Source organism: Protopterus annectens, chromosome 1.part2 (assembly GCF_019279795.1).
Source record: "Protopterus annectens isolate FY-2018-M chromosome 1.part2, PAN1.0, whole genome shotgun sequence".
NCBI classification, from domain to species: domain Eukaryota; kingdom Metazoa; phylum Chordata; order Ceratodontiformes; family Protopteridae; genus Protopterus; species Protopterus annectens.
Genome location: NC_056727.1, coordinates 623,867,851 through 623,895,816, shown reverse-complemented (window position 1 = coordinate 623,895,816; position 27,966 = coordinate 623,867,851). Strand labels below are relative to the sequence as shown.

The window sequence follows — 27,966 nt, the reverse complement described above, 5'->3', positions numbered from 1 at the left end:
AGATCTAGGACCAGATTCCAAAATATTTGTTCTCAAATTAACACATTTACTCTAAGAACTACCCCCCCCCCCATGTAAGCCTGTATATAGATATGCTTAACACAGAAATAAATCACTTACACACAGAGCCTTTCAGAAATCAGGGCAAGCTTATACCACAGTAAGTTACTTACACTGAGACAAAGTCTTTCAGAACTAGGCCCCTGGGCTTCTTAGGAATCAAAAATGAGAATGTGATGCATGTTAAGAGGATAGAAATTGCACGAGCAGCTAGAAAGAAGGGGGTGCTAGCGGCTTATTATGAACACCATGCAACTAAAAATATATATTTTTCATCACATCTCTTGTTACTCTGTGCTATATCAAATGGAACAAAATCACCTATGTGTTTATTCCATTTTAGTTTCTTAAACATTAACATGCCTCCATGGAGACTGTCATACTGATGAGAGTTAGTTTTTAAGTCTCTACTTTACTAATTTATTTCTTTTTATTACTTTACAGAGGCAGCCCAGGAACACTGACTGGTTAACAGACTTGTTCAGAGTTACACAGTAGGCAAATGGAGCCCGAGGGAATCAAACTCTGACTATGTAGCTGTTTGTGAACAGATCATAGTCTTAATCCTCTCTTCTAACTGCCAAAAGCTTCACCACAGCCTGCAGATTAGATGCTACCTGGTTTCCAGAATACATTTTCTGTCTTCATAATACAGCTCAGTCTAGACAAAATAAACTACTTTGTTGTCCATTTAGGTACAACACTCCTGTGAGCAATGTTTCTAAGAAATGATTCCATAAGCACTGTCAAGGTTTGCGTTTCACTGAAATTTGTCTTAAATGTCAGAGATCGTAAAACATCTCATAGCACATTTAAATTTCCTGCAGTACAAAGCTGATAAATAACACACTTTTATTAAGTATTCAAAGCTGTAGTTTCCAGACAAGCCCCACACACTTATGTTTATGTGCTAAAAGATGTCAGCAAGTCATTCAAATCTAGCATCTCTGCTTAATTCATCTGTGACAAAGTCATTTCAAAAAGCTAATAAGGCAGATGAAAGCCAAGTGTTCCATTCTTTACAGTTACATGTAATAAAGCAATTACTTACTGGAAAATAAAAAACAACAAAATAAAAAAAAAGCAGCCATGACATCAGTTTGTTGGATGCAGTGTTGGAGCACAAGTCACATATTTTCGCCTGTTCATATAAAGAATTATTCAACAATTAGCTATTCGAAAAAGTTTCTCAAGTCATTAGTATGTGCTATATAGCACATTACCATCCTCAGTTACGAGAATCTCAGGACATAAAACAGTGAGTAGTGACCAAAATTAAAATAGAAAAAGGTACATCTATCCTACATCATGCAAGTTGAGAAAATTGTCTTCTGAAACAGGAAAAAAGACGATACCTTCATGATCTGTAGCATGGAAAAAAACAGACATGAACAAGCAGAGAACTGGCATTATAATGAAAAAAAAATAAGTCACTCCCCTCTCTTACAACTACAAGTTGCATCCGACTCCTACAGTGATCCTGCAAACAGCCACCATTACTTGTGGTGTTTTCAAGGCAAAGGGGTAACTTAAGCAAGTTGCCAGGCCTTTCTTTTTCATCTCACACATAATTTGCACCTATGAGCGAGTTTATAGTCCATTATCCACCTCAGTGGATGTCTTTGGAATGTGGAAGGAAGCATGAGAACCCCAAATTAAGCTCAACTAAATTATAGTCTGAAATGTTCCATTAATACTTGTGCATGAAACATGCATAAGTATTATGGGGCATGCCCCTGGAAAAACAGTAGCATAAAATTTTCAGAACAGCAAACATAAGTGCAACAGAAGAAGTATCAGAGTTGTCCATTTATTGCAGAAAGCTCTTTGGCAGTAAATAACAAGCTCAAATTAAAAAATGAATGAACACAAGATTAGCTTGCCCTATACAACACGATGAAAAGCACAACACATTTGGCAGAGGGCAGACTGTTAATTAAAATCAAAGACTGATCTATTAAGGGGACAAACAGAATACTTTTGAAAGTCATTGCTTTTAGGCAGGCAGATTGACATTTTTAGCATATGACTAGCAGCTTTCAGCTGCAAACAGGTATACCTCCCTCCAAAACATATTTTCCAGTCACTTATCACCTGAGACAGCAAGAAAAAAAAAAAACTGCAGAGAACACATTAAATCCCATGCATCACTAGGGTTCATAAAAAAGAGTACTGCAATTTTATTTGTACAACAACCTGTGCTACAATGTCTAAAAATATATACTTTTCTTTATTTCAAGGGGTTCGAACAGTTTCCTACGCTTTTTGTCAAATAATGTACCTGATGCATTAGATTAGGTTTTTAATCCACCACATGTTAGCATTTAGGCGTCTAAACTACAGCTATCAAGTTAAAGATTATGTACAATTTACTTCATTTGAGCCACAGGAAAAACAATCCTTAAAAAATATCAACAGAGTACACCTGGTGCTACAGCTGAACACATTAAACCATCCTGAGACTATGAAGCATAAATTTGCATTACCTGGCTCATATTGACATGATCGTTTGGATGCACTGGATCCTTGCTGCCCAGTTTACCTCCCAGCATCTCAATGGCTCTGTTGCTGATTACTTCATTTACATTCATATTGGTCTGAGTTCCAGAACCAGTCTGCCAAACCACCAGAGGAAAATGGTCATCCAACTTACCAGCAGCCACCTAAAGAAAGCAAACGAGGAGCCCTTAAACTAGTGCTCTTTCTGCAAAGCATCAAGTGTTAACATTTTTAAGCATTAAGTATTACAGTTAGATAGTACTCTCTTATCAATCATTAGAAGAATATGCATTTATGTATACAAAAGAAAATGCGAAAGTGTCAGTAAGTACACGTATATGTAAACTTACCACAACAGTAGGTGTTATAATAGAACACAGTTGCAGTTGACTAAGCTATTAGGGTTATATCGTACCACGGACATGGCAAACCAGATAGCTTTGCAAAGTCTAAGAGCACCCTCCACACTTCCTAACTGCCAGGATCTTCAGCACAGCACCATATAAACAGGCAACTAAACTGCCAAAAACCTCACATTTTTCTTGCCCCAAGAAGGCAGGCAATAGCCTTTAAAGGAAAATGCTAGGAAAGTAAAATAAAAGAAACTATATACATAAGAATAATATATATCCACACGTCCAGGCAATACATAAAAATATATAAAGAAGGGGGTACGGCTATTGCAGCAGAGAACCCTTAGAACATTTACTGCTGTAAGTTTACTTACACAACTGTTTTGTGTTCAACGTTAAGTCAATGCTGTAGTAGCATAAGCTATAAGTGTAAATTACTGTAACAAACTGGGGAGGAAGAAGTCTAAGAATCCAGGATGTTAACAATGACTGCTCTGCATCTAGTAAAGGAACCCAGTTTGAAATGCTTTGCAAAAGTATACAGCATCAACTTTCTTCTTCTGGACTACTTATACAGTCCCGCCCTAAAGCCACAGAAGAAGTAAAATCCTTGGTAGAGTAGGTCCTAACTAGAAGTGACTTCTTATGGTAGAGTAGGCCCTAACTGGAAGTGGCTTCTTATGGTAGAGTAGGCCTTAACTGGAAGTGACTTCTTATGGTAGAGTAGGCCTTAACTGGAAGTGACTTCTTATGGTAGAGTAGGCCCTAACTGGAAGTGACTTCTTATGGTAGAGTAGGCCCTAACTGGAAGTGTCTTCTTATGGTAGAGTAGGCCCTAACTGGAATTGACTTATGATGAGGAAAAGACACAAGTGCTCATCAGGACACAAGTGCTCAACAGCAGTTGAATTCTGCTCACTGGTAAGCCATTAGATCTCCGGAATGTCTTAGTGTTAATTTTGGCTAATTATTTGGATGTATACAACTCGTATTCATGTTTCTGATTCTTGACTACTGCTATGCTTATTTGTTTATTTCACTGGTTTGACTCTGCCTTTCAGCAACAGTGATTTACTGGCATTACCACTGCAGCTATGTTGCCTTTATGCAACTATGCTGTATTAAAACTGCTGTTTTAAATGTAATTAATTTGATTTGCTGTTTTTTTTTTAAACCAAAGTGACACTATTTTATACTATTGAGACTGTGTTACTTCTTAAATACATGGCTGCATTTAATAATACTACCATTGTGCTTTGAAATGTGTTAACTACTGGGTTGCTCTGACTGTTTTACGGCCATTTTTTATGATTATTGCTGCTCTGCTGTATATAAAATAAATGTTCTTAACAGTGCCATATTCTACTGGCTGAAGGATCTGCTACTTAGCACATATACTAACTTATGTATCTATCATCAGGTTCTATCCCCCTCTATCTGCTAGATCCCTGAAAGGCTTGAGCGCCAGGAGGACACCTCCCCTGCTGAAACCTAACTGGAAATTTTCCTGCACTGTCCCTCGACTCTGAAAAGATTTGCCAAGGGTAATATTATCTTATCCTGTCTGTATGTACTACATTGATTAGCCATACCGGGTCTGCAGCACTACCAGTAATCCCTCAAAGCCCCAAAAGCAACCCTAAAATACTAAACTGGGTTACTCCTACATCCAAGGATTACGTAGTGAACATATACAAGTTTCTAGGTATATTACTAGCGCAAATTAATTCAGACACACAGAACAAAGCTCCTTTTTACTGTAGGCACTGTAGCTCAGCTGTCTGACTTAGATTTTAGCACTCAGAAACTGAGCTTAATCCTACTAAGGAAAAACAGTGAACTCCCTGCATAAAACATATAAAACTAGCAATTACATAGCATAAACCTGAAGCAGGGGATTAAACTCTTGAGCGCTGTACAAAAATAGTAAACAATTGGCAGAAGAAAGCTTAATGTGAGAAAAGGCTGCAAAAAGTGATTACTAACAGTATATTACGTAAAAATTGTATACTGAAAGCAAAAACAAGTGTAAGAAAGTATTTAAAACAAACAAATAAAAAAGCCTCATTGTACTTAATGTGTTGATAGTTTCCCACTGCTAACTGGTTTCTTTGCATTAGCCCCGCTACACTCGCCCTCGCTCTGTGCCCCACCCTGCCCCCAATTACCTCCTGCCCCTAGATGTGCTAAATGTATAGCTACAACTGCCACTCCCTTAATTATAGAACCAATCAGCAATTGTTAGACCCACCCTAACCACAACACCCTCCCTATTTCTCTACTCTACCCTCATCTACTATCCTCCCACCCCCATTCTTAAACAATTGTAAGTTGCAAAACCTCTTCAATGCCTCTACAAGCCTCAACCCCACCTGTCAATTCAAAGCCCTCCTACTACCTTTTACCCATGCTGATAATTACATATTTTATCACAGCTTATGAACATCTCTCCCTTCCAGGCTCCCACTACCTCAGATCACAGACCAATACTCATACTCTTTCACATAACTTTAATCACCCACTACTCCCCCTCCCTTCCAACTCCTATATTACAATAACTCAACAGCTCATTCGAGTCAGTTATATTAACTCTAGAACTAAGCACTACTAGAAACTATTATTCACACTTCAAAAACTAATAATCTATTCTCAAATTAACCTCACAAAGGATGGGGACATCCACCCCAACCCAGAACCAACCCCATCAGAAGCATCCACCCCAATATATAATATCCGCTCTAGCCTGCAAAACTTAAACATCTCCTCTACCTCTCTCCTCATCTGCCACCTAAACATCAAAAGCCTAAATAATAAAATCCACTACCTGCATGCCCCTCTTAGAAGTACACTCCCCCAGATATACTATGTCTTGCAGAAACCTGGTTTATGCCATTCACCACTGACAAAGAAGTTACTCCTCCAGGTTACAATATAATATGACTGGACCACACCTCAAAGAAGGGAGGCAGGGTGGCTGTCTTATATAAATCTTCAATTAATGTAACTATTTCCAACTCTCCACAAGTTCCTCAAGCTGATAAAGCTGAAATACTCTTTACAAAACTACAAAATTAACCAGCATAAATCTATAAACATCGGCTGCATTTATATCCCACCTAGCAACAAACACCAATATCCTTGAAGACATTCTACAGTGGCTGTCCATAAACTCCCCACAAGAAACTATTGTTTTAGGTGACTTTAATATAGACTGGAACACCTGCTCCTCAGACTTCCCTACTACCCACATAACTCTATATGGTTTCTCCCAAGTCATAACCTCCACCACCAGAACTAGTAAGCCCAATAACAAAGAAAGCATACTAGATTGGATTCTCATTAATAACCCTCCCCAAATGTACAAGGCAGACACCCAACCTGAGGAAATAAGTGATCACCTCCTAACATATATACTCAGACAAAAAAATGATATCCCTCAAATACCTAGCTTCAGAACTATCAGGAAAGTATAATTGTGTACACTTACCATAAATGTGGATGTTCAAGTTTATTCACTGTTGCAGTCATTACATTTGGGTAATCTGCTGGCAGGTTGCCCTCAGTGGGCCTGATTAACCGTGTCTTGGGTCTTGCGTCAGTTGCTGTCCCTTCTTCCATGATGTCAGGTCGTCAGGGGTATAAAACATGCAGCCGATGCCATTACATCAGTTTTTATTGCCCCAGATGTCAGGTGCCCCCCAAATGTGGAGCAAAAGATATATATATATATATATATATATATATATACACACACACACACACATACACACACACATATATATATATATATATATATATATATAAATATAATTTAAAACACAAAAATATACCTCCAAACAAAAGCAAATACACCAAAAAGGCTTTTAAGCATAGTAAAAGAAAGGAGAGGTACAGTAAGAGAAAACCAGGGGGATGGAGGGTGGGTAACCAGGACTGCAACAGTGAATACACTCGAACATCTACATTTATGGTAAGTGTACACAACTGTACTATGTTCTTCGTGTTTCACTGTTGCAGTCATTACATTTGGGTAGAATCCCAAAGCTATGGTTGAGAGGATGGATTTATACAGCATTAGGAGCAGCTATAAGGCCCTGCAGGACAGCAGTGGCAAAGCCAGCTCTGGATTTAGGGAAGAAAGGTAAATGGTAATGTTTGGTGAACGTATGAACTGAGCTCCAGGTAGCAGCTTCTAGAATGTCTCTGGTAGGAACCCCTCTGAGAAAGGCTGCAGAAGTAGATACAGCCCTGGTGGAATGAGATCTGATCCCCTTGAGGATAGGTTTACCATGGTGCATACAGCAGAAACGAACACAATGGCTTATCCATTTGGAAATAGTCTGTTTTGAAATAGCCTTTCCCTCTGCCCCTGCAGCAAATGCCACCAATAATTGTGCAGATTTTCTTAGAGATTTTGTCCTGTTTACGTAGACTCTAAGTTGTCTGTGTACATCCAATGAATGCAGAATCCGCTCACTCTTGTTCTGTGGATTGGGAAAGAAAGTTGGCAAATGAATGGTCCGATTAAGAGCCACACTGGACACCACCTTAGGCATGAAAGATGGATTGGTCCCAAGAGCCACCCTGTCCGGATGAAAAATAATGAAAGGCTCCACTGCCAAAAGAGCCTGTAATTCTGAAATCCTTCTAGCTGAAGTGACTGCTAAAAGGAAAGCTGTTTTCCAGGAGAGAAATTTTAGGTCTGCAGTAGCAGCTGGCTCAAAAGGAGGGAGAGTGAGTTTTTCCAAAACAAAATTGAAGTCCCATGCAGGAGTTGGTGTTCTCCTGGGAGGTCTCTTTTTTGGCCCTTCTGAGATACTGCTTTAGCAGAGGATGAGAGAAGAGGGGAGGGTTCTGTGTTGTAATGAGCTGAAATGGCAGAGGCATGGATTTTTATGGAAGAAAAAGATAGGCCCTTGTGAAGCATCTCAGTTAAGTATTGTAGAATCTGAGGAATATTGGGCATTGCTATGCTTATTCCTTGTGATTGGTTCTAGGCACAGAATCTTTCCCAGTTGTCCGCATAAGATTTTCTAGTACTAGGCCTTCTAGCCTCCAAAATGACATCCATCACAGGTTTGCTGAGGGATGCCAAGGGTGAAATTAGTTGATTAGCCAAGCTGCAAGATTCAAAGTTTGGAGCTGAGTGTGCAGAATTTGGTAGTTCTGCTGAGACAGTAGTTAAGGTGTCTGAGGCAGGTGCCACGGAGGAAGGTGTGACAGTGCGCAGGAGTGGGTACCCAGTGTTGGCGAGGCCAGTCTGGAGCAATCAGAATCATTTTTGGTTTGTCCTGTTTAACTTATAGTAGAACTTTGGAGAGCAGAGGCAGAGGGGGAAAAGCATAGACTGATCGTTTTTTCCAGCTGAATGATCAAGCATCCACTTTCCAAGCTTTTTTTGTGATGAGTTCTTGTGCAGAATTTGTCCAACTGATAGTTCTGGTGTGAGGCAAAAAGATCTATGTCTGGGCTCCCCCCATTTGCATGTCAACATGTTGAAAACTTGTGGTTCTAGTTTCCATTTGTGTGGGTCCATAAGACTTCTGCTTAGTTTGTCTGCCAGAGTATTTATCTTTCCTGGCAGGAATTGAGCTTGTAGTTGTATTTGATAGGTCAAGGCTGTGTTCCACAATGCCATGGCTAGTCTGCAAAGGGGGTAGGAATGTGTACCCCCCTGCTTGTTTATGTACCACATAATTGTGGTGTTGTCTGTCTGTCATTAGTTGTCCTGGATGAAGGTAGTTCTTGAAGGCTGTCAGTGCATTCTGTACAGCTAGCATCTCTTTTTGATTGATCTGTAGGTGCATTTGATTTGGGCTCCATTTGCCCTGAATGCACTTCCCTGCCAGATGAGCCCCCGAAGCATAGCCTGATTCACCTGTAGTTAGGGTTTGGGCAGCAGGGGGTGGAGTGAATGGCAGTCTCTTGTTTTGGTGGCAGGCCTCTGCCCACCATAGGAACTCTAGTTGCAGGCAAGGTATAACAGGAATCATTGTTTCCAGGCTGTGACAATGTTGACTCCATAAACGTTTTAAGTACCACTGAAGTTTCCTTATATGCAGTCTTGCATATGGAATTAGAAGAATGCAGGAGGCCATGAACCCCAAGGCTTGCAGAATTTGTCTTGCAGATAGCATGTTTTTTGTGGCCACCTGTTTGAAGTAAGTCACCAACTGAATTTGCTTAACTGGTGTAAGGTAAGTAATCTGGGCAGCTGTATTCAAGCTTGCACCCAGAAATGTAATTTTTTGAGAGGGTACCAGTTGTGATTTCTTTTTGTTTACGGTGTACCCTAGACAAGTTAGAACCCTTTTTACAAACGTCAGATGCTTTAGAAGAATGTCCTTGTTGTCTGCCTGAATTAGACAATCGTCCAGGTATGGATATATTTGAATATTTATTTGCCTGCAAAATGCAATTACTGGTGCCAGGCACTTTGTGAAGACCCTGGGCGCAGTAGATAAGCCAAAGGGCAGTACACAGAACTGGTAATGCAAGTAGCCTACTTTGAAGTGGAGGTATCTTCTGCAAGATTCCCTGATTGGGATATGCAGGTAAGCCTCTTTTAAGTCTAGAGTTACCAACCAGGCATTTTTGCCTAGCATAGATAGTAACTGTTAAAGAGTCTGCATCTCGAATTTTGGAATGTACAGAAATGTGTTTAGAGTGGGTAAGTCCAGAACTGGACGCCATGATTTGTCTTTTCTGGGTAACAGGAAAAGTCTTGAATAGAAACCTTGTCCCTTTTCCTCTTCTGGTACTGGATGAATAGCCCTCATGTTCATGAGAGACAAAACTTGTTTCTGGGCCTTTGCCCACTGATTTGGGGGCAGATCTGGCCATCCGTTTGGGATTGGCAATGTGTGGAAGTGAAATCTGTATCCCTGGGATACTATATTTAAAACCCATTTGTCCTGGGTAATAAATTGCCAGTTTCGTGCATGAAGTGCCAGTTTTCCCCCCAAAGGGGCAGCTAAAAGGTAAGTGCTTGGTGATTGTAGAGAGAAGTCACTGAGACTGTTTACCATAGGGAGGTGCCTTGTTGTTTCCAGATTTGGAGGTGGAGGCACCGCATTTGTTTTGTTCTAAAAGTTCCTTGTGACTGAAACCTGGAGCCTTTGGAATGTCTTGATTTGACTTGAATGGCTCTCGAGGGGACTGGAAAGGACCAGTTCTTAGTAGGCCAGTGCCTACTAAATCTAGGAGGTTGCACTTGTAAGAAATCTTTCACAGTTTGCATACATTTAGCTTTATCTTCCATCTTTTTTAACACTTCTTCAGCCTTATTACCAAAGAGGCGGTCCTGTTGTAAAGGAGCATCCAACAATTTTGCTTTAACATGGTCAGGCAGAGTTTGTTTTTTGAGCCAAGCATGCCTTCATAGCACAGATCCAGTTACATTAGCCCTGCAAGAGGTCTCTAAGGAATCAAAACCACATTACAAAGTATGTTTTCCAACTTGTTCAGCTGAATGCAATAAATCCTGCAAATCTTTATTTTCCACGCAGTCAGATATTAACATAATTTTCTGTTTTAGTCCCATGATATGCTGTTGATATTTAAGCATATGAAATTGTCAGTTTAAAGCCCTGATTGCCAAGGTTGCAGATGTGTAAACCTTCCTACACCATCTATCCAGCGTCCTGGAATCTCTATCAGAAGGGGTAGGATTTTTAGCAGTAGAGGCCTTAATGCCCTTGGGACCCTGAGAAATTGTTTCAGGATCAGCAACAGGATTTTTGAAAAGGAATTTGTGGGAGTCAGGAACCCTGTAGTATCTGTCTGGCTTACAAGGAGCCGAAGGCAGAAAATCAGGAGTTATACTAGATTCTAAAAAAACACCATCAACAATGTCTAGAACAGGAGGTATAGCCAAAGGCCTATGCTGAGGAAGAAGAAGAAAATCCCTAAGTCTCTTTTTAGATTCAGAGAAATCTTGACTTGCCCAGTGGAAATGTTCTCTTAAGGTATGTAAAATTTCCCCAAAAGAAAAATCCTCAGGGGGAGAAGCAGAAGGAATGGAATCTTCTGCATCAGATTCCTCATAAGTAGGAAGAGACAAATCCTGTTCATTAGAAGAATCAGAAGAAATAGAATCCTGTTCAGAAGATTCGTAATCAATGTCTTGCCTAGGCCTCTTAGAAGGAGAGGGTTGGCTACCCCTGATCAGAGTAATTAAATCTTCAGCCATTTTGATAATTTGTTTTTTAGGCATAGGGGCCTGCACATGTGGCCCAGGAGTTTGTTTTTTAGACACAGATTTAGATTTTGGCCTTAGTTTTGAAGATGGCGTCGGTCTAATATACAAATCTGTAAGCCTGAAAACACCCTCAGAAGCCGGTGCTTGCACAGCGGCTCCAGACCCATCTAAGGTATAGACATCCACGGGTTCCACAACTGAAGCATCTGGTGGCATTCCAGACTCTGAATGGGTCTCAGTAGAGGCCCGCGAATCAGAAGTAGTGGGTATCAGGGGCTGCAAAAGCGCCTCACTGAGTACTGGCGAACTGGCGACTGGCTTAGAAGTGTCGTCAGTTTTGGACCTCAACGGTCTGTCTCTGTCTTGTTCTTTGCATTTTTTTTAGGTATTCCGGTAGTCGGATTGCTAACAGACGACATTTCTGGATAATTAAATCTTGATCCAAAATATTTAGAAGCAAAAATATACCGACGTTTAATACTGCATTGATTACATTTAGCACAAAACCGACAGCAAGGCACGTTGTGGTCAGGGCCTAGGCAAGGACTACAGTACAAATGAAAATCCTTATGAGGTATTTGTTTCCTGCAAGTACTGCAGTTATTTACTTTTACTGACATTGGTAAGGATTAAGAAAAAGTTTCCCCAACGGGGTACTTTGCTTTTAGTTGAAGACTTCAGTTCTGAAACTCGAAAACGAAAATTTCAGGAGTCGGCTGACCGGCACTTGCGAACTGCTTCTGCTTCGGGCACCGCGCAGCAAGATAGACCAATGTAATGGCGTCGGCTGCATGTTTTATACCCCTGATGACCTGACGTCATGGAAGAAGGGACAGCAATCAACGCAGGACCCAAGAATTTGTTAATCAGGCCGACTGAGGGGAACCTGTCAGCAGATTACCCAAATGTAATGACTGCAACAGTGAAACACAAAGAACATCAATAAGAGCTTCAATCAAACCAAATTCCAATTAGAACTTCAAACATGTAACTGGAATAGACTAAAACTACTCCCACTAGACGAGGCAGTATCACAGTAACTCCACATTTCTTACAATCCTTAACAATCATGTACCCACATCAGAACAAAGAAAAAAGTAGCACCGTGGCTGTCCAAAGAAACTAGACAAAAAATCATGAATAGAAATAAAGCCTGGTCATCTTGGAAAACCAATAAAAACCCCAAGGATCAACTAGTATATAAACAGCTAAGAAATGATACTAAAAAGTCTATAATGTTAGACAAAAAAGACTATTACTGTAACCTGCAACATAAACATCAAAATCGACCACAAAAATTTTGGCCCAGCTTATGCATTCTCCATCCAGGTAATACTACTACCCCTACCCCTGCCGTCTATCCTCCAAAAACCTCCAGAAAATATTGCCAACACCTTCTTTATGGAAACTATACAATCCCTTGCTAACCAACTAGGCCCAAACAACCTGGACCCTATTAACCCCATATCCAATACCCACCCATCCTTTAACTTTCAACCTGTACCAACAGCATTTATCTGGTCTTTAATCAAGAAACCGAAACCCACCACGCTTTCAGCAGACCTAGTCTCGGCTGAATATCTTCAAAAGGCTGCAAATGCAATAGCATATCCCTTCTCAATATTAACAGAACCATCTCTGAAGCATATATCCCCTCCATCTGGAAAATTTCCTATGTAATTCCTCTCTATAAAGGGGGCAACTCCACTGATCTATCAAATTACCGGCCCATCGCCATTTTCTCCCCTCTGGCTAAAATTATGGAAAAATGTACCCACAAGGAACTCCTTCGTTACCTCAATTTGCACTCCTAGCTTCCTTCCAGCATGGATTTAGACCCCACCATAGTACCACCACAGCCCTTCTATCCTTCTCTCAGACAATAAATCAAATCCGTAATAATAATATGCCCTCCTCTGCTGTCTTTCTTGACCTATCTAAGGCATTTGATATGGTAAACCACCAGCTACTCATTCAAACACTAAAACCTCTTGCCATAGACAGCCTAGCAATACGCTGGTTTCAGTCCTACCTAAGTGGCAGACAACAAGCTGTGCTATGGAAGGACAGCCTTTCTTTCCTACTGCCAGTCACCCTTGGAGTTCCTCAAGGGTCTATACTAGGACCTCTCCTATTTTACATCTTTATTAATGATCTTCATACAGTCATCCCCAAAGTAACCTGCTTTCAATATGCAGATGACTCTACCCTAATCTGTTCTGCCCCCTCCCCATTAGACCTGCAGACCTTAACCCAAAATACTTTCAATGTAGTAGAAAACTGGCTCACTGACAGGCGTCTTCTATTGAATCTAAATAAAACAAAACTGCTACTCTTCACCCCCACCCAGAAACCTACACTCCCATCATTTACCATAACATCTAATAATGGCACAATAAGTTCCCCAGAAAGTAATACAAAACTATTAGGTGTAATTGTTGACAATAACCTTAAGTTTGATGCTCACATCGACAAAACCATTAAAACAGTCAACAAAAAGCTAGGATCTCTGTATAGAATTAAGGCATTTCTAACCCCAACTGCTAGGACAGTTATTGCCCGAACACATTTACTTTCAACCCTTCTTTATGCCTCCCCAATCTATACAAACCTGAGTAAATCTGACCTCAATAAACTCAATAGCTGCTACAACACCATAGCCAGATTTGCCACAGGCTCAGCATATAGAACCCACCACTGTATTAACCTACGATCTCTAGGCTGGCTAGAGTTTCCCTCTCAAATCCAGTATAATCAATTAATAATAGCCCACAAAGTCCTCCATCAGCCCGAAAGCACACCCATACTCAAAAATATAATTACCCCTTATAGTAACCTAAAAACTCTCTGGTCTTCTGACAAAATACTGGCACAAACTGTTAAATCTAAAAACTCAACAGGTGACCCACTGTTTTGCAACTCTGTTGGAACAACCTGGAATCGGCTCCCTGACTAACTTACAGCAAACCAGACTATTAACCAATTTAAAACATCTCTCAAAAAATTCCTAAAAGGTCACTGGCTGTGCCCCTGTACCAACCCTGACTAACCAGCTTAGTACTCTCTTCACTACCTGGCTATCTGTAAAATAGTCAATGCTTCAGACTTAGTCTCATTCTCATATGTATTGTACTACTGAATGACATGCTACCTTTTTCAGCCTTGTACCACTAAAAGTGTCTAAGTTCAAACAAGAAAAAGTACAGTTTTGCTGTCCATAGTCCGCCGTCCAGTCGGGTCGGTCACAATGCATTGCGCCTAACTATTGTAGAGTCAGCTGTCCAGTCGCCCCGCAATACTGTTACGCCATGATGCCGTGATTTCAGATTAGATGTCAGCCCCAGTACGCAGAAGTGTCCATGCGCGAAAAGATAAACGGCCAAAAAAGTTTTCAACATACCTGCACCAAAAATATATTATAAACGATAAGGCATAAAAACAGAATTCCAAAATCTTCTACTACTAAAAATTCCAAAAACAGAGGAATATAACTGAGGGATACCAGATCCTACCTAAACAACATGGATACAAACACACAAATATATAACTGGACTTCAATACATTTACACATCTTCCTTCCTAACATCTAGTACTATAACAGAAAATCCCAATAGCAAGCTTCATTCCACATTGCTGCAGTCCTCAAAGCAGTGAAATTGCAAAGCACAGGTAAAAAAAAAAAGGTAAATCTAGGACTAGCATAGACTTAGAGAGGTGAATGAAAATAGAAAGTAAAGAAACCACTGAAGAGGTCCAAGTAGCTGCTGCCAAAATATCCTTCTTTGTATGCACCTTAGAGAAAGTAGCTTGAAGTGGCAGTAGCCCCTAGTGGAATGAGGCCTAATCCCAGCTGGAATCTCCTTGCCATGATGGAATGAAATAAAATGCAATGCAACACCCAATCCACCTAGAAATAGTTTGTTTAGACACAGGCTTGCCCCTTGAACTCAAAAAAAAAAAAAATAAACACAACCTGCCACTGCCCCTAACTCAAAGCAAAGAAATAAACAACTGCTATAACTGCAAAAAAGTATTCAAAAAATCCAAAATAACCTCTTTGGGCCTTGTGAAAAAAATAAGCAAATGCAAAGTGTTAGTTTTTATTTAAGGATCACTCCAAACCTTAGGCATAAAGGAAGAGGATTAGTAAGATGATAAAAACATCCTTTTATGAAAAGGAAGGACCTCGCCACTAAAGAAGGCCTGCAACAGAGAAACCCTTCTTGCAGAAGTAACCCAAAACCAAAAAAAGAAACCCTTCTAGGTGAAGTACGCCCAGCAGTAGCCAAGCCAAAAAGTCAGTAACATTCAGCAGTAGTCTTCAACACAAAAATTGAGTTGTAGAGTAAGTCAGGAGAGCTAAATTGGGATCCCATATGTTTTATGCCCATCAGAAGGTTGCTGATCAAAGGATAAAAAAACAATGGTGAACAAAGGAATAGAAAACAATGTCTTGCTGCATGGATCTTGAATGAAAGAGAGCAAGACAAACCTTTGTCCAGTAAGCATCCAAGATATTGAAGAGCCACAAGTAAATTTGGAGAAAGCTTCTCATTGCTTTGTTGCTGCACCCAAAATCCAAAAAGCCATGCCCACTTTTTTATGTTGCTTTCCATTTTCTTCCTGCACTCCTTCTCACACTAAAAAACTTGTTGAGGGAAATCATTCTTGAAACTTGTCAAAACAGAATAATGCTACTGTCTGCTAAAAGAGAGACAGTTGGAAGATGTGAGGCAGGTCAGGACCTAGGTGACCGCAGACTTGATGTCACAGGTAAAGAAATGAAGCCATGATGGATTTTACCAAACTCCTGGGTAACCATCACTGCAGGTGCCCGAGAGGCCATTAAAAAGCTTAGCATCATCCTTGTTCCTCTTTCTCTGGACTCTGGAAGAAGAGGCAGAGGGAAGAGAGGAAGATTGACACATGAAGATTTGAAAGAATTTTTCCAACTGAAAGAAAGAGCATCCACTTCCAAACTGTGTGATGAAACCTCAAGCTGGGTGTTTTGGTGGTGGTTTTAACAGATCTATGTCTGTCTGTCCCTGGAGTTCCCATGACACTGTCAATTTTTAAATACATGAAGATCCAGTTTCCACTGGGGGGATCCATTTTGTCTGCTTTAACACATCTGCTAAGGAGTTCTAAGTTCCTGCAACCACCCCCTGAGAGTTAATTGTAAGCAAGCTGATAAGTTCTCTGCCAAAATTGCTTTGCTCCACAACAATGGTAAAATGCTGGCTTGTTTTGTTTGATACCACACCACACGACAGTGTTGTCTGTTGTGTCAACACCTGCAACACCTGCCCTGGTCCCCTGAAAGCCATTATTAATGCAAAAACTGACTGCTAACGCCTTCCTGAATGTTGATATGTAGATGCTGTTGTTTTAGTTTGGCAGTATCTTGTGTCCCTTTAGGATTTTAGATGAAGCCCCCAGCATGGCATCTGTCGTTAGAATCTGTTAGAATTCTCTCGCCGGGTCACAGAGAGGGAGTTCCCTTGTTTATTGTCCTGAGCCCACCACAAAAATTCCTCAAAATGAATGCAAGGTATTATTTGAATGTTGAATGACAGTGTCCAAATCTGTGTCCATACATTTTTTACATTTTGAGATACCATTAGCTTCCTCATATGCAGTTTGGCATTGGGAAGCACCAGAATACAAGATGCCATGAACCCTAAGGCTTGAAGGACTGTCCTTGCAGTCAACTCTGTCCATCCCCTTATAAGACTGGGAATCATAAGCAGGGTAAGTCCACCCCTTAAAAACTCTCTTACTGCACTAAACTGGAGGCCTAACCTGCAGCAAATTCTTAACTAAACTTCCACACTTAGCCAAAACTCCACAACACAAACTGCTCCACAGGCTTATCCAAACTTCTTTCTCAGACCAGTAAGCTCAAAAAAATTTTCAACAGCATACCTCAGCCAAATTCAACACCATCTCTCAACCAGACCAGAGGCAGCCACAGCAGCAAACCACCCACAGCAGACTGGGAGGAGGCCTGTCTGTGATCCAGACCACACAGAACACAACAAACCACCTCACTAACTTACCTTCATCACACAACAGACACTTTTTACTGCACTTACAGATAAAGAAGATAATTCTGATATTTTAACATGTGAAACTGACAATTCATGATATTTTAACATGTTGGAAGAACACCATTACCATTCTATCCCCAGCCCTTCCAATACACTTTTTCCGTGAGGGACAGGGAATGGACTAGGCTTTATCAGGAGTGGATCCCCTTTTGAATAATTTCCGGGGTCACACCTTTAGGTCTTAAAAGAGGACTTATGAGCTCAGGCCTAGTCTGCTTTAGCATCCCTTATGTAATACTTAGGAGAGCCATACTATAAGGAGAGGTAATCCGAGCCAAACACATCTTCCTAATCTTCAAATTCAAAAACATCAGGTACCACATTCAAAACAGGACTGGGGTAAAAAAACCTATGCTAAGCTAATCAGAGAAATCTCTAAGTTTTAATTTAAAGAGAAATCTTAAAAATCCTCCATAAATGCCCTCATGGAATGTAGAGTCTCTAAAAAATGAAAATCCTCAGGAGGAAAGAGAGAGGGTCACATCATCAAATCAGAAGAGGAAAGAAGGCCACACTCTGAAGAAGAGCAGCCTCCCTCTCTGAAGCCCTCGTGATCTCAAACAGGGTTCAACCCCAGGGCCCTCCACAGGAGGGGGCAAATCAGGAGGGGCATAGAACCCTTATCATAGTAATCAAATCCTCTGCCATTTTAAGCAGGCAAGGACCCTGACGCATCAGGAGGGAACCCCAGGGAACCCCCACTAGCCTGCTGCCCCTGCCTGAAGCCAAAGAAGCCTTTGGAAAAGAGTAAGGGGAAGCTCTTAGGAAGAGAGAAGAGAGGAGAAGAGCAGCCACCCCCTCAGCCCCTCAGCCTGGCCTACTACCTCCCTCAGTGTCCCAAGTAAGTAAGTCTCTCCCTGAGACTCAAAGAAACACCACAGCAAAAGCCCCGCTCCTTCTAAGTCCTAAAGAACCCTGGTCTGGGACTGTCCTCCATTCTAGGCTTTGCTGCTTTATTGCTTTGCTTGCGCTTAAGCGCCCGGAGCAGGAGCATCGGATTTTATATATACACAAACGCCCAAAGGGTCATGCGTACCCTGACGCTGGCGTGGCGTCAGTCGCCTGCAGCCCTGACGGCGATCGGCTCTCGGTATTAGAGACGGGACAGCGACACCCCCAATAGTTAGGACTGCAGCAATGTGGAATGAAGAACATCTACAATGCTAAGTTTAAGTATGTATGTATTCCAAGTATTCATATAATCCTATAATTCTGTACTGGCATCTATATGTGACTGTATAAAACTGCTACTGTTTAACTCTTATGTAACTATCCACATGTGGAGCTTTTCTCCCGGGGCCACCGCTGAAAATGGACCTGTGTCCAGTCGGACTATCCTGGTTAACAAATGTAAAATAAAATAAATAAATAAACAACATGAGACAACTTACTTAAAAATGTCAACTTTGACATGGGTTGTCCTTTTCTCTTACCTTTACAGGAGACAAACATCAGACTTGCTTTACTGAAGGACTGAGCTCTGTCCAGGTGGTATCTGAGCTGCATGTGAACACCCAGCATAAGAATAATTCTCTCTTCCTTGTTTTTAGATTCTAAAAAGAAGACTGGGAGATTAATAAATTGGCTCAAAGCAAACCCAGAAACTGCTTTAGGCATAAAGGAAGGATTTGGTCTCAAAACCTTGTCCTTGTGAAAAAAATGTACAGAGCTGACAAACCATCAGAGCTTGTAACTCAGATACCCTTCTTGGAAAAGTCACAGCAATGAATAACAGTCTTCTATGTTAAGAACCTCAAATCAGCCTGACAAGCAGGTTCATATGGAAGAACAGTTGACTTTTGAAGAAAATGTTACAAACCCCATGAGAAGCCACCGTTTTCTAGGTGTACGAATAAATAAAATCCCTTTTAAAAACTGCTTGAATTGAGGACAGGATAAAAAGGTGGGGTGGGGGGAATCCAACGGGAGAGAAGCAGAAATGGCCAACAGATGAATCTTGATAGAAGAGCAGAAATGGCCAACAGACGAATCTTGACAGATCAACAGATGAATCTTGATAGAAGAGTAAGAAAGGCTTGAGGACAATAACTCAAATAATCAAGAACTAAAGGCAAAGTGGTCTGTAATAAGGTCCTGTTCTTGGAATGACACTAACTAAAAAATCTTTACCACTTACAAATATATGATTTCCTAATAGCAGATTTTCTAGTCTCTTTCAGTATCTGCTGCACATCCTCAGGAAAAAAAGGTGCCCAAAAGGTATCAATATTCTATCATCCAGGCAGTCAACTGAGGTGTTTTCAGGTTAGAGTTTAACAACCCATCCTGTGTGATTAAATGCAGTCTGTGCGGTAGCTTTGAGGTAACTGCCCTTGGCTGAATTTACACTGTTGTTTGGTCAAAAGTGAGTCAAAACCACTACTTTTGTGCAGTCCTTCTGGATCCTCAGAAGAACTCTACATATCAATGGAAAGGGTGGAGAAGCAGAATGAGAAGGCATGGGTCTTCCAGGCCTGACTGCAAGGAGTCCTGGAAAATAATTTATTTAACTGTTTTTTTGAAAAGAGGCAAACAGACGTATTTGTGGAGTTCTCACAGTTGGATCAATTCCTGCAGGACCCCCAGGTGAAGTGTCCAATTAAGAGGGTTTGTTGTGGACCTGCTTAGCTTGATTAGTTCAATGTTTTGCTCTGACAGAATGAATAAAAGCCTGAAGAGTCAAACTGTGCAGAGTTGCTATCTCCAGGACAACAGCAAGTCTGCAATAGGGTTAAGATTTGCTAACCTCGTGTTTATGTACCGCTTTAGTGTGATGCTGTCTGTAAAAACTCGCAGAGGTCTTGAAGACCAGAGATAATTTAAGGCTTTTAAAGCATTTATTACTATCATCTACTTGACATCTATGTGCTTTTGTTTGTTCGGTCTGCTCTTGACTTTGCACTTTCATACACTTTGAAACAGCCCCCATACAAAGTCCGAAACAACCATTGTGTCAAACTGAAGAGGAGAAGGAAGATAGAATGGGAGACCTGAATTTTGAGAAAACTGGTCCACTGACCAACTACAGAAACTCCCTCCTTACAACCTCAACACAGGAATCTGAAAAGATAAGACGTGTCTATGTGAAGTCTACACTGACAGGAGGTACCAATGAATATTTTCCTCATGAGAGGTCTGGCCAAGGATATCCTAAGAATCACGAAAGCTGTATATCCCAAGATCCTGAGAAATTTAAAGGCATAAATTAAATTATGATTGAAAAAACTCAGGCTTTTTTTTTTTTTTTTTTTTTTTGGTAATCTCTACTTTATCTTGAAGAAGAAAAGCTCTTCCCAAGGCAAAACCTAGCAGACCACCCAGGAAAACTATTCCGTGTGAAGGGATGAGAGAAGAATGTTCACTTAAAACCCCAGATTGAGAAGGAGTTTATGAACGTCAAGAACTCCTGGAAAGAACGAAAATATAAAACAATCATCTAAATATGAAAAATGGTCTACAACAAGCAATTACTAGAGCCAGATACTTTGTGAATACCCTTGGTGCAGTAAGTTGTCCAAAGGGTAAGACAGAGAACTAATAATGTAAGCTAGATACAGAAAATCTTAAAAGCCTAAAATGTTTGCCAAAGCCAGTGAGAATGTGATGGTAGGCATCTTTTACTTTTAGTTTTATCATGAAAGCTAGTAAGGGGGATAAGAGAAAGTACAGCTGTGTACACTTACCATAAATGTAGATGTTCGGGTGTATTCACTGTTGCAGTCATCACACTTGGGTTATCTGCCTGGAGGTAGCCCTCAGTCGGCCCGAATACCAGAGTCTTGGGATTTCTGCATCGGATGCTGTCGCCTCATCCATGATGTCAGGTTGTCAGGTATATAAAACATGCAGCCGACACCATTACATCAGTTTTTCTTGCCCCAGATGTCAGGAGCCCCCAAAATAGGAAGCAATTACATGGTGTGGAACACCCCCAGTAAAAAGTAAATACCATTGTTATAAGATATGACCACAAAAAAGATAGGTAGAAAGTATAGAGAAGTCAGGGGGCTGGAAGGAGGGTAACCAGGACTGCAACAGTGAATACACTCGAACATCTTAATTTATAGTAAGTGTACACAACTGTACCACGTTCGTGTTTCACTGTTGCAGTCATCACACTTGGGTTGATTCCCAAAGCTGAGGAAGGGTGGAGGCAGTCAAGAAGTACTAGGGCTGGCTAGCAGGCCTTGTAAGACTGCTGTGGCAAATCCAGCTCTGGATTTAGAAAAGATAGGCAAGTGGTAATGTTTGGTGAAGGTGTGTACAGAACTCCAGGTTGCACCTTCCAGGATGTTCCTGGTAGGGACTCCCCTGAGAAATGCTGTAGAGGTTGAGGTAGCCCTAGTGGAATGAGTTCTGATCTACTATGGGGTAGGTTTTCCATAGTGTTTGTAGCAGAAATGGATGCAGTGTGCTATCCATTTAGAAATGGTTTGCTTTGAAATGGCCTTGCCCTCTAGAGGGCCCCTGTAGCAAAGCTGACTAGCAGCTGGTCAGATTTTCTGAAAGGTTTAGTCCTGTCCAGGTAGAACCTAAGCTATCTGTGCATGTTCAAAGAGTGCATGATCCTTTCCCCTTTATTCTGAGGATTAGGGGAAAAGGTTGGCAAATGAATGGATTGGTTTAAAGCCACACTAGATACCATCTTGGGCATAAATGATGGCTTAGTCCTGAGGGAAACCCCGTCCGCATGGAAGATAATGAAGGGTTCCACGGCCATAAGGGCCTGCAATTCAGACACTCTTCTTGCTGAAGTGAAGGCTAGCAGTACGGCTGTTTTCCAAGAGAGGAATTTTAACTCTGCTGTAGCTGCAGGCTCAAAGGGAGGAAGTGTGAGCTTCTCTAATACAAAGTTAAGGTCCCAGGCTGGAGTGGGAGCTCTCCTTGGGGGTCTTAAATTTTTGCCTCCTCTCAGGAACTGTTTGATCAGAGGGTGTGAGAAGAGGGGTGGCTCAGTATTGTAATGAGCAGAGATGGCAGAGGCATGAATCTTAATTGATGAGAAGGATAGGCCTTTGTGGAGAAGCTCTGCTAGGTAATCTAGGATTTGAGGCAAGGGGGGGGGGGGGGGCACGGCTGTGTCCATCAAATGAGACTGGCTCCAAGAACAGTATCTGTTCTACTTTTCTGAATAGGATTTCCTAATACTGGGCCTCCTGGCCTTAAGGATAACATCCAGCACCTGTTTGCTGAGGGTTGCTGGTGATGTATTCAGGGGAATAAACCACGCTGCCAGGTTCAGGGTTTGCAGTTGAGTATGCAGAATCTGTCCCTCCTTCTGGCAGAGCAGAGAAGGGATCTGATGTAGGTGCCAGACTGCATAGCAGTGGGTACCAGTGCTGGCATGGCCAGCCTGGTTCAATAAAGATTGTCCTTGGCCTGTCCTGTTTGATCTTGAGGAGTACTTTTGGAATGAGGGGCAGAGGAGGAAAGGCATAGACTGAAAGTTTTTCCCATGTGAAGGATAGGGAATCCACTTTCCAAGCTTGGCTGTGGGAAATTCTGGTGCAAAATTTGTTTGGTTGATGGTTTTGGTGGCACGCAAAGAGGTCCACCTCTAGTATCCCCCACCTGTGTATTAGAAGTTTGAATGAGTTTGGTTCCAGTTTCCACTCATGTGGGTCCATTAGATTTCTGCTTAAGTTGTCTGGCAGTGAATTTTGTTTGCCTGGCAGGAATTGAGGTTGCAGGTGCACTTGGTTGCTTAAGGCTGTGTTCCACAGAGCCACGGCTAACCTGCAGATGGGGTAGGAGTGAGTTTCCCCCATTTGTTTATGTACCAGATAACTGTGGTGTTGTCTGTCTTTATCAGGAGTTGTCCTGGCATTATAAGGTATTTGAAGGCTGTCGGTGCATTCTGTACAGCTAGCATTTCTTTTTGATTGATATGCAGGTGAATTTGTCCTGGGTTCCATTTGCCTTGAATGCATTTGCCTGCCATGTGAGCCCCTCATGCATAGTCTGATGCGTCTGTTGTCAGAGTTTGGACGGCAGGGGTTGTGAGAAAGAGTTCCTTGTTGCAGCTGCAAGCCTCTGCCCATCAAAGGAATTCTGTCCTTAGGCAAGGAATGATAGGAATCACCGTTTCTAGATCCTGGGAATGTTGACACCAGAGACTTTTTAAGTACCACTGAAGTTTACTCATATGCAGTCTTGCATATGGAATCAGTAGAATACATGAGGCCATGAACCCTAGGGCTTGCAGTATTTTTCTTGCAGATAGCTGGGTTTGGGTGGCCAGTAGTTTGAAATAAGTTGTCAAATAAACCTGCTTTTCTGGAGTGAAGAATGCCATCAGGGAAGTTGAGTTCAAGCTTGCTCCCAGGAATACAATCTTTTGGCAGGGTACCAGATGTGATTTCTTTTTGTTGATGGTATACCCCAGAGAAGATAGGAGTCTCTTTACAAATGTTAGGTGCTAAAGTAGCAATTCCTGACTGTCAGCCTGAATCAGGCAATTGTCCAAGTATAGATAAATTTGAATATTTCTCTGCCTGCAGTAAGCAATGGCTGGAGGCAGGCACTTTGTGAATACCCTGGGCACAGTGGAGAAGTGCAGAGAACTGATAGTGCATAGAGCCTTCCCTGAAACGTAGATATTTTCTGCAAGATTCCCTTATGGGGATGTGCAGATAAGCTTCTTTTAAGTCTAGGGTGACTAGCCAGGAGTCCTTGGCTAGCATAAGAAGGAGCTGCTGGAGTGTATGCATTTGGAATTTTGGCACCACCAGGAAGGTGTTTAGGGATGACAGATCCAGAATAGGGCGCCTAGAGTTCTCTTTCCTGGACACCAGGAACATCCTGGAGTAGAAACCCTGTCCCCTTTTCTCTGTTGGCACAGGTTGAATAGCCCTGATACTGAGAAGAGAAAGTACTTGCTTTTGGGCCTCTGTCCACTAGTTTGGAGGAAGGTCTGGCAATCCGCTTGGGGTTGGCAGAGAGTGGAAATAGAATCTGTATCCCTGGGATACAATGTTTAAGACCCATTGGTCCTGGGTAATATACTCCCAGTTTTTTGCATGCAGGGCGAGTTTTCCTCCTAAGGGTGCAAGTACTTGGGCATGGCCGGGAAGGATTAAGGACAAGTCATTGTGAACTTTTTCCATAGGGGGATGGCTTAACATTCCCAATTTTTGAGGAGGGAGCACTCCATTGTTTAGATCTGTGCAAACCTTGCGACTGTAGTCTTTGTGGTCTGTTGCCCCTGGGTTTGGGCTGAGTAGGTCGGGAAGGGACTGGAAAGGACCAGTTTTTTGAAGGCCAATGCCTACTGAATCTAGGTGGCTGTACCTGTAAGAAATCTTTAACAGTTTGCATGCATTTAGCTTTTCCCCCCATTTAAGAACTAACAAACATTCTTGGTTTAATGGAGCATTACGTAATTTTGCCTTGACATGGTCTGGCAAGATTTGTTCCTTCAGCCAAGCATGCCTTCTCAGAACAGACACAGTGACAGCAGCCCTGCAAGATGCTTCTAAGGCATCAAAACCACACTGCAAAGTATGTTTACCAACTTGGTTTGCAGAATGCATTAAGTCTTGTAAGTCCCTATTTTCTGCACAATCAGGAATCAACAACATTTTTTGTTTAATTAGAGCTATAATATGTTGCTGGTACTTCAACATGTGAAACTGGCAATTTAAAGCCCTGATGGCAAGAGTTGCAGAGGCATAAACCCCATCTGTCTAGAGTCCTAGACTCCCTGTCCGAAGGGGTAGGGTTTTTGGCTGTAGAAGCCTTAATACCTTTAGGTCCCTGGGAAATGGTGTCTGGATCCGCAGTGGGATTTTTAAAAAGAAATTTGTGAGAGTCAGGCACTCTGTAGTATCTGTCAGGCTTTCTAGGAGCAGGTGGTAAAGTATCAGGGGTAAGGCTGGATTCCATGAAGACATCATCTACAATATCCAGGACAGGGGGAATAGCTAGAGGTCTATGCTGAGGCAAGTCTAAAAATTCACCGAGTCTCTTTTTGGACTGTGAGTAGTCCTGGCATTCCCAGCGGAAATGCTCTCTTAGGGTATGCAAGGTTTCACCAAAAGAAAGGTCCTCTGGGGGGGGGGGGGGGGGCTGAGGGAATTGAATCCTCTGCGTCTGAGTCCTCATAGGTAGCTAAGGGTATGTACTAGTAATCACAGGGGTCAGAGTCATCAGACTCATGGTTTGAAGAATCAGAAGGGAAATCAATTCTTTGTCTTTTAGAGGGGGAAGGCTGGCTTCCCCTAATTAAAGTAGTAAGGTCTTCGGGCATTCTAAGCATTTGTTTCTGTGGCATGGGATTTAGTCATTAACGAAGTAGTTAGTTTGATATGAACATCAGAAGGTCTGAATACACCCTCAGAAGCCGGTGCCTGCATAGCGGCTCTGCACCCATCCAAGGTAGAGACATCCGCAGGTTCCATAGTCGAAGAAGCATCTCATGACATACCGGACTCCGAAAGGGTCTCAGTAGAGGCCTGCGAATCTGTAGAAGTGGGTAACAGGGGCTGCGAGCACCTCACTGAGTACCAACGAACTGGTGACTAGCTTAACGGAAGCGTCGTTGGCAGTTTTGGACCTATGCGGTCTGTCTCTGTCTTTATCTTGGTGTTTTTTCGGAAGATCTGTAGTCGGATGGCTTACTGAAGCCATTTCGGAATACGGAGAACGAGAGCGAAAGAATTTAGAGACAAAAATAGCCCGACGAAGAATAGTTAGGGCACTGAACAAGGCACAAAACAGACAATGAGGGACGTCGTGGTCTAGGCCTAAACTGGTGACGCAGTAAGAATGAAAATTTCTGTGGGGTATTTGCTTTCCACAGGCAAGACAATTGTTAACTTTTTCTGACATCGGTTAGAGCAAGAAAAAAGGATCCCCAACGGGGTACTTAGCTTTAGAAGACTTTAGGTTTGAAACTCAAAAAACAAAATATTCAGGTAGCTGCCGACCGGCACTTACAAACTGCTTCTGCTTCAGGCTCCCGCGTGGCAAGAAAAGCTGATGTAATGGCATCGGCTGCATGTTTTATACCCCTGATGACTTGGAGTCATGGATGAGGCGACAGCATCTGAAGCAGAAATCCCAAGACTCTGGTATTCGGGCTGACTTAGGGCTACCTGCAGGCAGATAACCCAAGTGTGATGACTGCAACAGTGAAACACGAAGAACATAAGTAAGTTATGTTATACAGAATAGCCACAGACTGTGAATATGTTCCAGAGTAAAACAAAATGTGGCACATATAAATGTAATAATTGCTTTTACTGCAATTACACATACACAGACAAGAGTATTGTACACCCCTGTTAGTGGCAAGGAATTTTTTATTAGATCATATGGAAATTGTAATACCTCTAATATTGTATAGTTCGCTAAATGCACTCAATGTCCATCATATTATGCGGGTAAATCCAATCAAAAATTAAAGGAAAGTATATGTAACCACCTGTCTGATATCAGGAGTCATATTCCAACTAACAGATTTGGTGAACATTCTTGAAACTGACCTCACACACAGTTTTAAATTATTGATCTTACATATAGTTGTGCAGCGGTAGCGTTGTTGCCTCACAGCAAGAGGTTCTCCCGTTCGATTCTGGGCTGGAGTGCCTTCTGTGTGGAGTCTGCATGTCCTCCCTGCATCGAGTGGCATTCGAAAGACATGCGTGAATGGGCGTGCCTTCGTTGAAGGTTGGCCGTCGGGCTGTCAACTTGGCACCATAAAAATCTACTGCCAATCATTAGCGGACCAGAGCTCCTCTGTGGCGACCCCTAACCAGGAAAAGCCAAAAGAAGAAGAACAACAACATACAGTTTTTAAGTCAATAAGAGGAGGTGACATTAAGCATCAAACTGAAATAGAGGAATTGAAATGGATACTTCGTTTCAAAGCACACAGCCCTCCTGGCCTGAATGTGTTTGTTTGCATAAAACCCTACTTAAGAGAACTTAAAAAACAATAGTTATTAATGTACTTTCATTTGATCAGCTCCAAATAATTACATTTATTCTACTTTGTTTTTTTTTAATTGTATTATGTGATTTTCTTACTTTTTTATATCATGTGAGTTGTCATGTGACCTTATTCGTGTGATCATGTAAACCAATCATGTGACTGTATTCATGTGATTAAACTTTACTTAAGACATATTGTACTGCATTCACTATTCACCAGAAGAAGCCTAAAGGTGAAAGTGTTTTTACCACTTGTGTTTTATTGCTTTCTACATGGATTCTACATTATTTTTACCACTTGTGTTTTATTGCTTTCTACATGGATTCTACATTATTAAAGACTGTGTTTTACCAAAATTCATGGCTCTAGCAGCTACTCTTTTGTTTATCAATTGTTTTTGATGTACCAAACTACCAATATGGTGTCTGTTTGGGTAGCAACTGCTCCGAAAGGGAGAGAGTGTTGGAATGCTTGCAACACCAAAAGCACCACTCTCACTTCCAGAACACTGATATGCAAGTTAGCCTCTTCAGGGGACCAATTGCCTTGGACCGTCTTCCCCAGAAAATGCTCCTCCGACCAAATCTGGGAAGCATCCATGGTCTCTATGACCTTGGGCTGAGGGAGAATGAAAGGACATCCTTGCAACAGCTGTTGTGACTGTATCCATCAGGAAAGATACCGTTTTCACACCCGAGTATATTCTTATCTTTGTCGACATGGGTTGAGAGATAACTTGCCACTGTGTTTGCAGCATCCATTGCAGAATTTTCATACAACATCTTGCTAAAGGAACTAAGATTACTGCAG

At 41.7% G+C, this 27,966-nt stretch overlaps 1 protein-coding gene across 1 annotated transcript in view; it reads right to left on the bottom strand.

Annotated features, from left to right (window-relative positions):
* Positions 1 to 27,966, bottom strand: part of FH (fumarate hydratase) — a gene marked incomplete in the record, with an annotated part of 726,003 nt that overhangs the window by 318,366 nt on the left and 379,671 nt on the right. The window contains 1 exon segment of the mRNA XM_044058045.1: positions 2,547 to 2,723. Coding sequence (XP_043913980.1) covers positions 2,547 to 2,723 — 177 coding nt within the window.